General features: G+C 37.0%; 2 protein-coding genes across 4 annotated transcripts; one reads left to right on the top strand and one right to left on the bottom strand.

The window, feature by feature from the left end:
* The first annotated feature begins 2,333 nt into the window (after window positions 1-2,333).
* Window positions 2,334-10,057, top strand: LOC122040843. 3 transcript variants are annotated; one of them, XM_042600296.1, is made up of 5 exons: window positions 2,334-2,503; window positions 2,606-2,706; window positions 8,784-8,865; window positions 8,942-9,015; window positions 9,591-10,057. In XM_042600296.1, exons 1-5 carry the CDS (start codon window positions 2,462-2,464, stop codon window positions 9,832-9,834), a joined length of 543 nt encoding a protein of 180 aa, XP_042456230.1. In that variant the 5' UTR covers window positions 2,334-2,461; the 3' UTR covers window positions 9,835-10,057. The 3 variants fall into 3 exon arrangements, with proteins under 3 accessions (XP_042456230.1, XP_042456232.1, XP_042456231.1); XM_042600298.1 differs by lacking the exon at window positions 2,334-2,503 and having other exon boundaries at window positions 8,816-8,865; XM_042600297.1 differs by lacking the exon at window positions 2,334-2,503 and having other exon boundaries at window positions 8,753-8,865.
* An 850-nt stretch (window positions 10,058-10,907) lies between these two features.
* On the bottom strand, window positions 10,908-14,230 carry LOC122040841 (respirasome Complex Assembly Factor 1-like). The gene is made up of 4 exons (XM_042600295.1): window positions 14,006-14,230; window positions 13,755-13,858; window positions 11,418-11,547; window positions 10,908-11,278 (listed from the first exon to the last, which is right to left on the bottom strand). Exons 1-4 carry the CDS (start codon window positions 14,111-14,113, stop codon window positions 11,240-11,242), a joined length of 381 nt encoding a protein of 126 aa, XP_042456229.1. The 5' UTR covers window positions 14,114-14,230; the 3' UTR covers window positions 10,908-11,239.
* Between the last annotated feature and the right edge of the window lie 2,451 nt (window positions 14,231-16,681).

Here is a 16,681-nt window from a genome sequence, read left to right as displayed (position 1 = left end):
AGCCAATTAATAATCTCATGTGTATAATTTTCTCTCAACCATATCAATATATAACCCTCATTAATGAGTTGGATTAGAAAGCCCAAATCCAACCCATTATTCCTTAATAAAAAATTAGTCCATTAATCCCTTGATTTGGTTCATAACTAAACCAAGTTGGTTCATGGCTAATTCATGATTAAATCAAATATAGTCCAACTCTTCCATAAGAGATGCGACCCATCCGTGATTCAATTGCGACAAATATTTCGATATTTGTCTTATGTATGGTCCAACCAAATATTTATCTGTTGATCTAAGAATCCTATTATTTAACTTGTTTTACGTCTTTTAGAGACTCTTTAGTGTGTGTGACCCAATAAGTTCCTGGTTTATCTTGGTCATCCATAATTAACTACTTAATTATAGAACGATCATGAGTGACACATAGTAGTATATCATGATCCCAATTAGCTGAAAAATTATAGTTGATCCTAGAATTAATTCTAAACCCTTTAGCAGCTACAGTGAGTCATGTCTCATTCCTTTCACTCGTCTTATACCCACTTGGTTCAGGACATGGTCTATGTGTCTTGTCCTCACTAAGCTGACTACATCACACCTAGCCCAAGTAATACTTTCCTTATTCTACGGATTCAAATTACTCATACATGTATACAAGAGTCTCACACTTTTAATATGTGATGCTTTGGCAAAAAACTTTGAGTAATAATCCTAACGCGTGGTCATAGGGTATATGTCTCCTCGCAAGAAGCGGTGAATCCTCCGTGGGCTATCCAAACACCTTCGGGCATTTCAACTTAAACACAATCATCCCGAGTTCACACCTCAATGAGATGCTTGCTTAAGATGTCAAAGTATAAGTCTACATGACCAAGCTAACTTGTATACCTCAAGTTGAAAGAAACTTGCACTCGTGCTGTAGTAAAAACTTCACAAACATGTATAAATATATATACATATATAGAGAGAGAGAAAGAGAGAGAGAGATAATTATATGAAGTCTTACAACGAGTCACTCAATGAACTAGTTATCATAACTAGCATCCATGTTTAACTCTCGACATCCCAATGTTTCCAGCCAGTGAGAAAACAACTATTTGGCCGAACTAAGGAATATAACCCGTGCTAGTCTTATAGAATTGATGATGTCTGAATGCATCAATTCGACAATTAGGGAAATTTTAATATACTTATAATTACACATGTAGAGATAATCACTAGTTTCGATCCAATCATAAATTCTCTTATGCTATGAATTATATTACGGACATTTAATAGATGAGTTTAAGACAATCAAATATATAATATGCACTCAAATAATGAATCTATACTTATCAAATAAATAGAAAAAAATTGTAAGGCGATTGTCTTAGAGCATCCCTCAAATTCTAACAACTGGCGACCGACACAGCCGTCAGCTGATTGTTGGCAGCCAACACAGCCACCAGCATGCGGATGGCGACCGGCAAAGGCGCTAGCCGCGTGTTGGCGATTGGCGGAGTTCGGGAAGGGGAGAAAAGGGCTTGGGAAGGAGAGAACTTATCCGAAGATCATCGAAGAGGAGAAATCGTGCCAGAATCGTCGAAAAGGAGAAAGACGAGCACACGAGAGGAGAAGGGCCAATGCCCTAATTTTATTTTTCAAAATTACCGATAGAATCTAATTTCTGTCAAGAATCTCCAACGGAAATGAGATTCCATCGGAAATTCTATTATGTTTCCCGATAATAAATGATTTCCATTATTTTATAAATGGAAATTTAATTCTATTGAAAATATTACCGACACAAATTTAATTTTGTTGGTAATATTCCGATATTACCGATGGAATTAAATTTCCATCGGTAATATTTTCGATGGAATTAAATTTTCATCAATAAAATAATAAAAACTAATTATTATCGAGAGATTTTCGATGGAATCTAATTTCCGTTGGAGATTCTTGATAGAAATAAGATTTCGTAGGTATATTCCGTCAATAAAACTGATTACTTCTTTAATGACTATTAGGATCATTATATAACTCTCAAAATATTTCAAAATTATATCAATTTTAAAAATTCATAATTCTCTATCTAAATTATGAAATTTATGTATGGTATAGTTACACTAAGTTGGATGTAGAAATATAATAAATTTGATTCGACATATTTCTGATACTTCAATAAAATTTTTACTTTAAGAATCTCCTAAAAACTCAGATCTAAAATAGTATTTAAAATACTATTTTATTTATATTTTAGCGTTGTTCTAGAGAGCAACTAAATAGAATATTTAGGGTTTGTCTAAAGGTATTTTTTATTGAAAAATAAGTAATATTTTAGCGATGATAAAAATAATAAAAGAGAGAGGGGCTGGGCGGCTCTTGGGTGAAATTGGGTGGGTTGTGACCTCTCCGCCGATTCTACCCAACGCCCCTCTCCTCGCCGTCGTGGTTATAGCCGGCGGCGTGAAAACTGATGGCTAACCGCCAGCTCTCTAGCACCCTTAAGAACTTAAAGGTGAGACCTCGATATCTTCCTCCACCTCCACCACCAAGCTCTCTCTCTACCTCTTTCACATCCCTTCCACAAAATAATGGGTCTATTTTCTCGTGTTCCCAGTTCATGCAACGGGCATCCCTCAAGGATGATAAGGTCAAGGAAGTTGATAAGGACAAGCCCTTGGCAAACTTCGACGTTGTCCCGGCCCCTGCCGGAAGATGGTGCGCTTCACTATGCAATTTTAGGGGGTTCCCTTGCTTGTTATATATATATATATATATATATATATATATATATATATTTTGCGTATGAATTGATCTTATTAGGCTTGTATTGGAGTATTTTATCGCTGGGATGTCAAATTGTGCTTCTTTTTAGGCTTTGTTTTTTTGCGCATTCGCCAGACTTATGCTGATATATTTATGCTTTTTTATTCTTCACCATCTGGAAGAACCTTACCGTGTATATTTATCCTTTAGGGCTTTTTTTGTAGCCGTATCAACATGTTAAGGGCGTCTCATTTGTGGGCTTTTCATGGGAATATAGACTTGGCTGCTTCCTGAACTAAGAATCATGAGCATCGATTCTAATATGGTTTGAGTGGGTGATGCTGCATTTCAGCTGACATTACTGTATTTTGATAGTCTTTAGAGCTCATCTTATGGACCGATAATTGAATTTTTTAATATCTAGTTCAACTTAACAATGCTGGTCTTTGGTTAAGGGTATATGAGATGGGTAATCACATGCCAGAGCTGCCTGAACAGAAAAAGGGAAAATTATCCCTTTTCTTCTCCTGGCTAATCAGTGAGCAGTGAGGTGCATTTGCAATTATTATGATGTTGCCTAGTCATGAAACATGTTTGAATCATTTATCTCTTGTTGCCTTGTTGGATTCAGTTTCACATGGCCGATCAACTTCTTTACAAAGGAATGACTGAATGAGCAAGAACATTGGTTCATTAGCCTGAATATTAGGTATGAATTTGAGACATTAGAGTTCTAGAAATAATAGTATGATGTCTATTACCATTTAGAAAAATGACTCAGTTAAGATTTGTTTCTGAGATTGAAGAGGGCTGAGAGCAGTTCTAGTATACCATAATTTCACTGGTGTTATTGGCTTAAATAAAGCTTGGTGGTGGTTGAAGGTCCATTTAGCTGACTCAGATTGTGATGATATTGTAGCTTCTTTTGTAACAAAACTGATCCAATAATTGCTCATGATACAAGAGCTATGTTGCATGGATTCGGGTATTGTATTGGATACGACACGGATACGGCGATACGAAAAATTTTAAAAATATAAGACACGATACGGCTAGGATACGACGATTATTAAAATATAAAAAATATTATATATATATATATATATCGTATTAAAAATTAAAAATCCTAGAATAGAAAATCATGTTCATATTAGATCAACCATAATATCCATTACAAACAAAAAGTAAACATAACAAAATACAACACACCAAATACATCTTAAATAAACAAGTAAAAAAAAAATCAAACATCCATATCGGTCTCATCGCCAACACCGCATTCGTCAGTAAATAAGACCGACTCCAATTCAGGTTCATCAAGAGACAAATTGACAATTTCAAGGATAGCAGCACCCTCCATGTCCATGGAATCAAATCCATCTGCTCCAATATCCCACATCTTACTTTCTCCTTCATTATAATGTGGACTCCTCCTAGATAAAAGACGAAGATTATAGTGAACATATACCAAATCTTCCGCTCTGTGTGGTGTTATCTTGTTCCTCTTCAAGGAGTGTATGAAATTGTAGGTGCTCCAATTTCTCTCACAAGAAGAAGAAGAAGATGGGTGCCCAAGTAGCTTTAAAGCTAAACTTTGAAGAGTTGGTGTAGAAGCACCATGGATGATAACCCACCACTTAGTTGGAGACATCAAACCTCGATCACGCATTGAATCATTATCAGAAAAATCATCAATGGCAGCTGAAAAAGAGGCAAACTCCTCATTAACACTTTTTCGTTCGGATGAATTGGAGTAATATCTTTCAATGCACTTTTTCCTTTCCCTTAAAACTTCGATGTCCCTATGAGGAGGAAGACGATTGGGAGATTCTTGGAGCCACTCATGGCTATAATACCTACATAAAAAGATTGATAGTTTAACATCATTCATAAACTAATATTTCTAATTTGCTAAAACTTAGAAAGTTAAAATTTTTTAGAGATTTACCTTGGATTCAAAGAATGCGTCAAACAATGAAGAGGTGTATTGCTTTTATTCCATCGCTCCACTAGAATATTATGAACAACCTCATAAAACTTTGAATCTCCACTATGAGGCCCCTTTGAGATAACAACTCTCATTTTTTCTATCATTTCATCCCACCACTCATAAACTAAATGAAGACAAGGTTGATCAGTGTCTGCTTTTCTTAGCATCTCATAAATTGGACTTGTGAAAGCAAGTATATAATCAATTTTTTCCCAAAATTGATCATCCAATATCTTGTACTTCACTACTCTGGCCTTCACTACATCATCCTCCTTGTACAAATCCCATCTTTCACTAATCACCATGTTTTCAAGACATTTCTTGATTTGTCTGAATCTTTTAAGCATAATGATCGTGGAAGCAAATCGAGTATCCGCAAATGATAGCATCTTCAAGTTTGAGTTATCGTTGAACATGGATAATCTCATATTGTGATTCATGATAAAATTCTTGATCATTGAAGCATCATTTGCTACTTGCTATCCACTTGCATTCATCAAAGGCTTCTTTGTTTTGTAGAGAGTCAGTCAGTGCACAAATATTCTTCAAAGCAAGATTCAATGTGTGCACAACGCAAGGAGTCCAAAATATGTGTGGGTACTTTGCCTCAACGAGTAGCCCAACAGCTTTGCAAATAGGAGCATTATCGGTGACCACTTGAACAACATTCTGATGTCCCACTTCATTTATGGCATTAATGAGCAACTTAGAGATGAAAGTTTTATCCTTGTACTCACCTTCACAATTTATCGCCTTCAAAAGCATAGGACCACTTTCACATACGGCCATGATATTAATTAGCGGTCTTCTTTGCACATCCGACCACCCATCACTACAAATACTAACTCCCTTTTGTTTCCAAGCAGCTTTTGTTGGCTCTAAAAACTTTCCAATATGAGCTTTTTCTTTTTGAAGAAGTGAAGTTCTCAATAAATTGTATCCAGGTGGAAGATAACCTGGAATTGTTCGTTGAGTAGCCAAACTGAAAGCACGAACATAATGAGGATTCCTAGCAATATTGAAAGATAATCCCCCAGTGTAAAACAACCTTGCAATTTCAGAGTGGAGCTCATCTCTGGCATTCAAGTTAAAAGATTTTTCAAGTGGGTCAAGTGGTCCTTTCCTCTTCTTTGTTGGATCATCATTTTGCAAAACACCACTAGAACAAAATGAGGATTTTGAAGCCATATTTGATGATGCAGATGACGAAGGCAGCGGAACTTCTTTCTGTTTAGAATTCTTCTTTCTCAATTCCGCATCATCAATAAGTTGTTGCATACGCTTCATTTGATCCATTGTAATAGCCGTACAACTTGCAATTTCAGCACCTTTTTGTTTTAACAGGTGTGCTTTCACCCTTGAATATGATCCTTTGCACACTTTACTACATATATTGCATGACCAAGTGACATTTCTTCCTCCAACTGTCTTTTCCACCTTGGTTACAAATTTCCACAAAGGAGAATAATCATCAACATCCTCCTGTGCACTTTCATTTTGAAAACTTTCCATGGCAAATAGGTTGAAAATAACAATTAAGAAGCAACGGAGGGGAGCCTATTGTTAAACTTACCAGAAACTTACCAAAAGCAAAAAAACAAATTCGTGATCTCAGAAGAAAAAACAAAAAAGTAAACTTACCAGAAAGAGGGCAGCGACGAGAAGCGACGGCGGGTTATTGCGAGCGACGACGGGTTATTGCGAGCGACGACGGGCTGTTGCAAGCAGCGGCAAGCTTCTGCGAGCAACGTTGGGCTGCTGTTGGCTTCTACGAGGGTTGCTGTTGAGCAGGCGACGCCAGGCTTTTGCGAGCAGCGGCGGCGACTCTGGGCTTCTGTTGATGAGAGCGCAGGCGACGTCGGGCTTCTGTGAGCAGCGGCCAGCTGTCGGGTTCTGTGAGCAGTGGCGGACTTCTGCGAGCAGCGGCAGGCGACGAAGACGTTGGCGAACAGTGGAGAGCGTTGGTGGCGAAAGCGCAGGAGATGGTCACGTGAAACAGTTCTGTCGCAATGGGAAAAAAGAATCAGGAGTGGGGAGAGTAATTTAGGGTTTTTTTCCATTTGAATAAGTAGTCATCGTAATTTTATTATTTTTCAATTTTACCCTCGAAATTTTTATTTTTTTTTGCAATTGTGCCCAAACGTGTCCGGAAACATGTCTCATCCGTGTCCTAGCCGTGTCTGACTGGTCAAACTTGTAAAAAGTCAACGACATGATTTTTGCCGCGTCCGACACACGTATTTGCGTGTCGTGTCCGTGTCCGTGTCCGACACCTCCAAAAAAATATTTTTTGGAGTGCCCGTGCTACACTGTACAAGAGGTGTTGAGCTTTCCATCAAGCAGAATTGTATTATAGATATTCCTGTATAATTATTGAAGTTTTCCTTCATGAATAAAATATCAGTAGACAATAAACAAAACAGTGACATTTCAATTATGTTTTTCCTTTTCAAATTTCAAGTTAGTGACATACTTTTATATTATGCATGCATGATGCAGTATATTGACTGACTTTTGTATATAAATTTATGCATGCATGATGGTAGCAGTTTAATTTTGGTGAAAAATAGCATAATAGGGAAAAGAATGTGAAAATAAGTTAGTGTCCTCCCCAAATAACATAAGCTATGACCTTGCATCTCTCATTGCAGAAAATGATAGTTACACCACCCAGGAACTTTCCCCGTCTGAAAATTTTTTATGCTACTTTAAGTTCATTTGGTCATCCATGATTAGACGTTAGACAAGATTGTAGCGCCTTGTACTTTTGACTAAACTGGGGCTAGACTTACCTGTCAGTATTTGATGTCATCTCCTCTTCCCATCTACTATATCTTGCAAGGTTTTGATGGATGAAGTTCAAGTTTTGTTGCAAATAATGGCTAATAATTAATTTATTATAGCAAAAGGTAATTACGCTCACCCTGGGTGCCTCTCACAGTATGTCTCCAGGTTATGTGAATGGAGGTAAATCATAGGGTCAACTTATAACCGAGTTGGTCAGAGTGAGAGTTTTTTTTCCTAGGGCATGTGCCGCCGGGAATTGATCCTTTGCCCCATTATAGCAAGTCTGGCACCCTCTAGCCAATTGGGCTAATAATTAACTTATGATGATAGTTTGAGTGGCTCTCAAGGATTCCCATCACACTAATTCATTTACTTAAGCTTTTCATAATTCTTATGTCATTGGATGGAGATGATGCAATCGTTTAGGCATGTTACATTGCTGAAAATTTTAATAATGTCTTGTTGGTTAATGTTGCTTTAATTTTATTGAAGTAACTCTCACTATTAGTGTATGCTAGTTGTGCTGTCAAAGTTAGTGAAACCACTTGCTATTTAAGTATGGATAAGTGTAACATATGATATTAGTTATTTTATAATATGTTTCATTTATGAAATGGAATTGACACAATATAATAGTTGGAGAGTAGAATAGAATAGGAAGAGAATAACACTATCCTTCTTAGTTTGGTTCGCTTTTGTTCATGGAATTGATGCTCTGTTCTCATTCTCATGTGTTACCATTCCCGTGTCTGGTAAGATCAAAATGTAACTTTAGGTCATATCAGAATAAATATTTCTGAGACTGACAAAAGGAATAAATAAGTATTTCTAAAACGATAATAGAGATAGCTGAACACTATTATGAAGGAATAACAGTTCTGTCAGAACTGGTATTTGGCTCATCTCCTAGTTAGATGCAGGAAGCTAGGAATAATTATTCTTTTAGAATTCATCAATAATGAAATGATTAAACATGCTTTCAGATAATGTGACTTATGGCATTATAATAGCTAGTTGTATATTATTCCAATTCTTTAGTTAACTATATATTTTCATCATACTTTATAGTCATTCTAACCTTTTTGTTTGTTTAATTATGGTCGCTCTAAGGAATTTATGCTCTCTAGTCTTCAGGACTTACTATATTTATTTATTCATTTCTGAGGTTGAGTTATCCATATTTTTGATGTACCATCATCCTCTTTATTTAACATTTTGAAGATCCACTTCTACTTCATATATCTTCCCACAGCATTGTTATAATGGAAGGTGATCCTCATCCAGGAGCTTTAAAAGGTCGGATGTCCTTTCAGAGTTTCAATCCCTCAATAGATGTGAGTTACAGTATATATATAAACATGTTGTCAAGTTCTAGGCCTTTCACTTCCTTAAAGATTTTTCTCTTTGCAGAAACTAAATGAAGAGGCTGCAAATAACCAACAAAATGTTGCTACTGCTTCAAATAGCTATGGAGATTCATCTAGGTTTTAATCTTGGTCTTTACATTTCATACTTCTCAGTTCTGCATTTGCTATTTTTTTGTCAACTATTTCATTGTCTTGTTTTTTCTGCTGTTTCTTTGGTAAAATTATTAATAAAGACCTAGAAATTTGTTTGCTAGAAGTCTCTGTAAAACTTCTTTCAATTTATTTGTGTAATGTTCAATCAGAACAAACAGTGCTCAGAATATCTCCATGAACGAAGGAATTCATAGGCTCTGGTGCTCACGGATATTTTGATTTTACATCAGGCATTTGTGATGAAGCTTCAAACATAACAGAGTCGGATAGCCGTTCGAAGTGGTGAAATGAACTCCAGTCATTTTTAACCATCGAAAATAATTTAGGACATGTAGTATGGATGGTATCCTCCGATTGAGTACCATTGAGATTCATGCTCATAAGATTTGCATTCTTTTATACTGATGGTCAAGACTCAGGATCTAATTGAATTTTAAACTCTTTTTTTTCCATCCGGACTTGAGATCGGCATTTGATGGTGCTTTTTTCTGTTTCTCTATGAATAAAGTCAGTAGCTTCGTGTTTTTTTGCTGATGCAGAGTAGGTGAAGCCACGGCCATAGGCTCCAGGGAGCCGAGAATAGGAAGATCAAACAATGGTTCAGACGTTGGCCTCAAGAGGAAGCAACCTGAAGTGGATAGCAACAGCACAACTCCTGAGGAGATGCTTAAAATCTATAGTGACCAAGGTAAACAGTCATCCTCTAACAATAGAACAGGTTCTCTTAAGCAACAGAAACGGGGAAAACTTGACTGGAATGTTCTAAGACCCACCACAATATGATCAATAGGGTTAGCACATACATTCAAATGTATTTGTTTATTTCTCCCCTCATTATCTGTCGTTTGTTATTTTTTTTTTTTCATAGTTTCAGTGTACTCATTTGTAACAAAATTTAGTAGCAACATGGATCTGACATCGGCGAGCTTCTCTACAATTCGGATGAGGCAGTAGTTTATTTTGTGTTCAGACATTGTTAAAAACTTAAAATGCTGTTGTGTTCTCATATGGAAGTGTTGTATGGTTTGCTCGAGCTTTAAATCTGTCGATCTCGTGTCTAAATGTGCATCGATCCTTGACGTTTACAAGTGTTTTGATCTATTAACGTGAATCTATTTGATAAACATGTACAATAAGCATACTTATCGAAGGATAACATTGATGATCACTGGCTGATGAAACATTCTAAACATGCTACCGAGAGAATTAGCTGATAATTTTTTTATATAGCCAATGTCCTAAATTTAGTAACTTGGCTTTAAAAATATGAAAAAACAAAGTGGCAAATGATACGTTATCAGGAAAAAAAATGATGCGGTATGTACATTTTTCATGTTTGATAATTTAATTATGACTGTCAAGATATATATCAGAAAGTATAAATGAATTATGACAGTTAACTCAGTGTCATAGATAATTCAAACTCCCCACATACAATATACTTTATTCACGATGGTGTTGTCCCTCAAGCAATGCAGTAATAAAGATATAAGGGTATTGTCCCCACATACAATATACTTTATTCACGATGGTGTTGTCCCTCAAGCAATGCAGTAATAAAGATATAAGGTATTGTCGCATTAAATCATGGAGTCCAAACTTAACGTGTCTGAACATACCTTCTCTTATATCTTGGTCATTGTACTAATGACTAATAGTCATCCATAATTTACCTTACTCTGTGTTAACCAAAAGACGGATTCATACGAGAAATGGAGACGAATGAATCACCTTTTATCACATTTATTCATGACAATGTCAATGGGGCATCTGGGATTGATGCAAGCACGGAATCATCTTTAAAAAAAATCATATTCATCGAGACCAAATTGCATGAATAAAGATATTGCCTACCACAATTCAAATATGAATTTACCTTTGCCCAATTAAAAAAACTAAAACTAAAATGATCCAAATGACGACAATTCAAATATGATTTGCACACGGCTCTCGTTCTCCTTCATGAGCCATCAGTGAAATACTCTCGCACCTTATTACTGCTAAAAATCATGTGTCAAGGATAGTTGAACAAGAAAAACGTTAAGCAGTGGTGCATTCCGCTGTCCATATAATTCTAGATAAAAAAGAAACTAACAGATTCCAATCCATTCAACACCAAACTGATGGGCATTAAACTCCACGGGTTGCATCTGGATTTCAGAGAGGAATTCAAACGTGATGACCGTCTTTAAAAGTGTAATAAACTGTATATGACAATCCACGAAAGCTGTGTCCGGCAAAAACATTATTGCATTAGTCAGGATACTGTTATTGCGCTATCCAACATAAAATTGGAAAAAAATCATATGCTTTAAAACGTCATTGCACTTAATCGTGAACACAAGCAATGGTCAAGGAATTTATACCAAAAACAGGCTAAATGATGCAAAAAGACCCTCCTGAAGTAATGCTCCATGACCTCCAAAATCTTCTTCATCTAGTTTTAGTACATACGTGTAATAGCCATAGATAATGCTGGTTGATAGCACCATAAATCTGCAGAAAGTAGAGGTGAGTTAAGAGATTCACTAGATAAGAGAAAAAAATGGTAATATATCACTGCTAGAGGTGGTTGAGGCATAATTCTATTTGCCTATAGATGTGAAAGAAAAAAAAAATCCATGTTTTAAGGAATGAAGGAATATGTGCATGAAAACGAAACTAGTTGCTAGGTCAATAGCCTGATACAAGTTAGTAAACTAAATTGAAGCAGTACATTTTACCTGGCGTGGATGGATATACTGATTGCCACATATAATGATTGCCGCATCGGTTCCATATAAAGATGCAATCATTGCTATTAACAGGAGTGCACAAAAAAATCAACATATCTGGTCTGAAACTGAAGACCATACTTAACCAACTTGAAGTTGGAGATTTTTTAAGGTTTTTGGGATATAAAATATTATTTTGAGTTCATGGATGGATTTGGGTTTTGTACTAAAACTGGAAGGAAAAAAAAACAACGCCAACTAGTATTTAATTATTACATAAGACATTTAAGTATAAATCATATACAATGTAGTTACTGCTTATTAAGTAAGATTAATAAATAAATGACTCATGTATTGATTGAAGCTAACCCACATTGTAAAAGTTCTAAGCTTTTACATAATTTTGCAAGTATAAAATCCAAAAAAAAAAATATGGAATCCCAAAAAACTCCAAACCCCTGACCCAACCTGAAAATTTAAGATTCAGATTTTTTTTCTGATAAAATCGCATCCATGTTCAAATTTGGGAACTTTGTTATCCGCCAAGTGACATCAGGATGGGTCAGATTTTTCTTAAAACCTGAGCAAACCTGACTCGTGCCAAATCATAGTTAACTCTGTTTATTAGCTATTGCTGCAGCTACAGACATCTGTTTTATTTCCACTGAATTTTGTAAAATAAGTCTCACTGAGTATACGAGGCTACACTAGATAAACTTCAATACTAAAGTATATGGAAAACTTAGATTAGCATTCACTTGATATACAATTGCTTAAATATGCGCAGTAAAAAAGGTATTCAAACAATATAATTAATGTTCATAAATACTGAAGAAATGAATGGTACTATGTTTTTGGGTTTGACACATTCATGTCAGTTTTGGATTTTTATTCTTATCTTCTTAGAACTTTTTATAATTTATAATTGGTAATACAAATTAGTGTTCGACAGAGTTAAATCTAATTAGGTTGATATTAGATTAAGAATCGATCAAGTTTTCTTAAATTTTCACAATTTTAAAGTATTTTTTAGATGAATATCAAAACCTAAAACATGATCAGAACCAAGAGAAGAAGGTTCAGTCAAGCAATAGATGTGCTCAACTATCTCCCTTGTTCGAATTAAATAAGATTTATCTTCTTGATGACATTTCTCTATTTCTCATTTGAATATTACAAATGATATATTTTTGTTTGTTTTTTAAGTTGGCAATAGATATCTAGCTTATGCCGACTGACCGGTCCGACTCCATGGAAGTTTCTCACTGGTCAGGGTAAATTGAGAAGCACTCATAACGGATGGTCCATCAACCCAATATTCTAAGGTCAACCGTCTATTAAGGTAAATTCATCCTATTCTTAGATGTCTGGAAACTAAAAAGCGCTGTACTGCTGCACCATTGCCCTAGGGGCTTTTACTAACAAATCATCTTGACCCACAAATGATATATCCTTGATTCATACAACCAATCCTATCGATGATGATGATGATGCGGAGCAGAGTTCAGTACCAACATTTGTGAGTACTAGCTGCACCTAAATAACTACTTACTCCCCAAGGCTCTCTTTGAGTACTTACTTCTCATATGTTAAAAAGTGCCCATAACTATGTATCCATCTAAATGGATAAAATATGCAGGTAGGTCACAATGTTAAGCAAACCTAAATCTGAACCAAGTCTGATTACAAATAATACTACAGAGCCTGAATCCAATTACAAATATAATATGACTACCCGAATGTGATGCAATAATAGGATTGGGGAATTCACATATATTCCACTATTGTCATCCTTAGAAAAGAATGAACTATTTGTGGGTTGGGGAAGAGTGAACTAAATATCGTTAGATCCACCAAAAACTGTTAATAAAAGGCTAATAGAGCGAGAACAAAAAAGGTTGCATAGACAAATACAGTAGGAAAGTTGAAATTTTCAATTGCCGAAAACCAAAGCAAGCCATTCTGGGGGTGGGTAATGGCAGAACTTACGCTACAATCCAGAAAGCCCCAATCAAAGGTACTGCGCCGCACAACAACCCGCAGGAAAGACCCAATCCCTGCCGGATCCAATGCAGGGTATCCCCCAAATTATCCTACAACAACAACAACAACAAAAAGCACATAGTTAAGGATCGATCTAGACCAGATCTGACGAAAGACAACCCTAAATTTCACGCTATTAGTTAGTTTCTCGAAGCCAAAAAGAAGGGAACCATTCGACGGCAAGTCGGCCTGGATACCTTATCCCACGAAGCCTGGGGATCGAGCAATTTGAGGAATTTAGAGGATGGAGTATGGCCGTTCTGTAATTCCTGCGAAGAAGCCTTGTTCGATTTCGTCTTCTTCATGATCAAGAAAAAGGTGGCCTTCTCGCCTGGATCGGATCTCCGGGGATATGGCAAGACCCCTAGGGCTTGCTTTAGCTTGACCGAAAGATTCTACTCGAACGGCGATCTTCTCAAGGCGGCGAGTTTTTCGATCACGTACGTTAAATACAGGTAAAATAATGATTAGACGCAAATTTGATTTTTTTACAGGAAATTGTTTTAAATCTCCGTACAAATTTCAACATTTGTATTCAGTCCCCTTATCAATATAAATTTATTTTATCAAATTAATTTATTTATTTCAACTTTTTAATCCTGGTAAATTATCATATTAACCTCGTTTAGATTTAAAATGCACAACTACTTCTTTATTTTTCAACGTCTGACACATCATTCCCCGAATTCATGAATTCCAAATCTCGACAACACACTCTACCTCTGTGACTCAAAACCTCGACGATGCACTCCGCCTCCGTGACTCCAAACCATCGGTGATGCACTCCTCAACTTCATCCCTAAACCATCTCCATCAATGTTGATATGAGTTATAAGGAGTGGATTCCGTACAATAATGTGAAAGGAGATATAAGGAGAAGAGAGAAGAAGTAGGGAGGCTCGGGGTGAGGTAAATGCGCTCGGTAAGCAAATCTCGGTCGAGAATGTAGGACCGGTCGGGGTAAAACTGACTGAGGGCACGACGCAGATAGATATGCTCAGCAGGCAAAGCTCGGCCGAGTATGGAGTGCCAGATGAACCAAAATGGGTGAAATATTAGCACGCACACCTACACCCGGCAGGAGAGCCTCGGTCGAGCATGAAATCTCGACCGAGAATATAAGCTCAATCGATAACGCAAGCTCGACTGAACTAAGCGACGGGCAAGGGGTTAGTGCATTCATACACGTTCGACAGTCAAGGTACGACCGAGCATAAAGTGTTGGTTAAACTAAAGCAATAGAGTGCCAATGAACCTAGGAACGCTAAGCAGACAAAGTCCGACCAAACTTAAAGGCGTACATTCCGAAGCAATCTCTATAGCCGGCCAAGCGAAAACTGATTACATATCATAAGGCTCAACATGACTCAATAGGCAAAACCCAATCGGGATAACCATAATATAAATATAACACACTCGGTAGTAGAAGCCCGGTCGAGTATGAACATAACTCGCTCGGTAACATAATCTTGGGCGAGCGAGCCTACATACAAACTAAGGTTGTCAGAATGTGCTCGGCTTGGAAATATCCGCTCAAACATAGGCATAATACGCTCGGTAATAGAATCTCAGACAAACATATAAACACACACTTTTATAAGGCTAGTAGTATAAGATCGACCTGGCAAAATCTGGTCGAGCATAAACAACCTTGTTACATCCTTTAAATATACTTGACCAAAATTAGCTCAATACACAAATACATCTGTTATATTAATGATATGTGAATAATATGTGATTACATTACAACTTGTTTTATTTAGCGGGAAAAATCTTCTAGAGACTTCTGCAGGTAAACTAAACGACAAAGAAAATACATCTGGGGTACAAAAAAAAATTCCTTGAACTATTACTGTAGATGACGTTATTTCCTAATAAATTCTAACGAACCGAGGTCCACCTCATGACTGCCGAGGTTATATGAGGTTGTATAAAAAAGGGAATCATCTCCGTTGGCCAGAGAAGCTTGTAACATCACCACCGAAACCCTAGTTCCGCTTCAATTTTACTGTACTTCTTCTTCTTTTTCCTGCTTTGAATGAGAAAAACTGGCTTGAGTGTCGAAGGGCCTAGCCAAGGATTTCCACCCCGGTCTTAGGTCTTTAACGCTTTGTCGGTTGGTCTCATAGTGCGTAGGAGGTGATAACATCCGTCGGGGCATTGATCCAGGGTCTTCTTCGTCACGGTGCACTATTCGTCGGAGTTTCTTCCAGATCTGCTTTGGGTTTCTTAGATTTGTTGTTATTCTTCTTTACTAGAACCATCGCCCACCTCCCCCAGCGCTTCATCTCGACGAGACTATTCGCCGGAGTTTCTTCCAGATCTTCTTTGGGTTTCTCAGATCTGTTATTATTATTCTTTATCGGAATCATCGCCCACCTCTCCTAGCGCTTCATCTCGTCGAGCTTTCAGACAGGATCAAATTTGGCGCCGTCTGTGGGAACTCTCACATGAATCTGAGACTACGTAATGGAGGACGCTAGAAAACTTCATACTATTACCTTAACTCAGGAAGAGCTGGAGCTGCTCATCAACGCAAGAGTGCAGAAGGTGTTACAACAACAACAACAACAACAAGCAAATACCGGAGGTACCTTGCCAGTAGTAGCAAATCCAACCCTCTCAACTACTGATCATCGGAAAAACAGATGTATGGAGGAAGATAATCATGCTTACATAACTTCTGTTCCCATTTCCCCCCACTCAACATCCCCGAGCATTTTTTTCGTACTCCTATGGAGCAAGGAGGACGAAAATCGGTACTTCAGGAGTCTTCTGGTGAAGCACCAGCAAGAGAAAAACGCAAAGGGAAAATAGTGGCCAGTGATAGCTCCCCTGAGAGAATTGTTACTCCTTTCTGTCAAAGGGTACTT

The sequence above is a fragment of the Zingiber officinale genome, chromosome 2A, assembly GCF_018446385.1.
Source record: "Zingiber officinale cultivar Zhangliang chromosome 2A, Zo_v1.1, whole genome shotgun sequence".
NCBI classification, from domain to species: Eukaryota; Viridiplantae; Streptophyta; class Magnoliopsida; order Zingiberales; family Zingiberaceae; genus Zingiber; species Zingiber officinale.
This window is presented reverse-complemented; position numbering and strand designations above follow the sequence as displayed.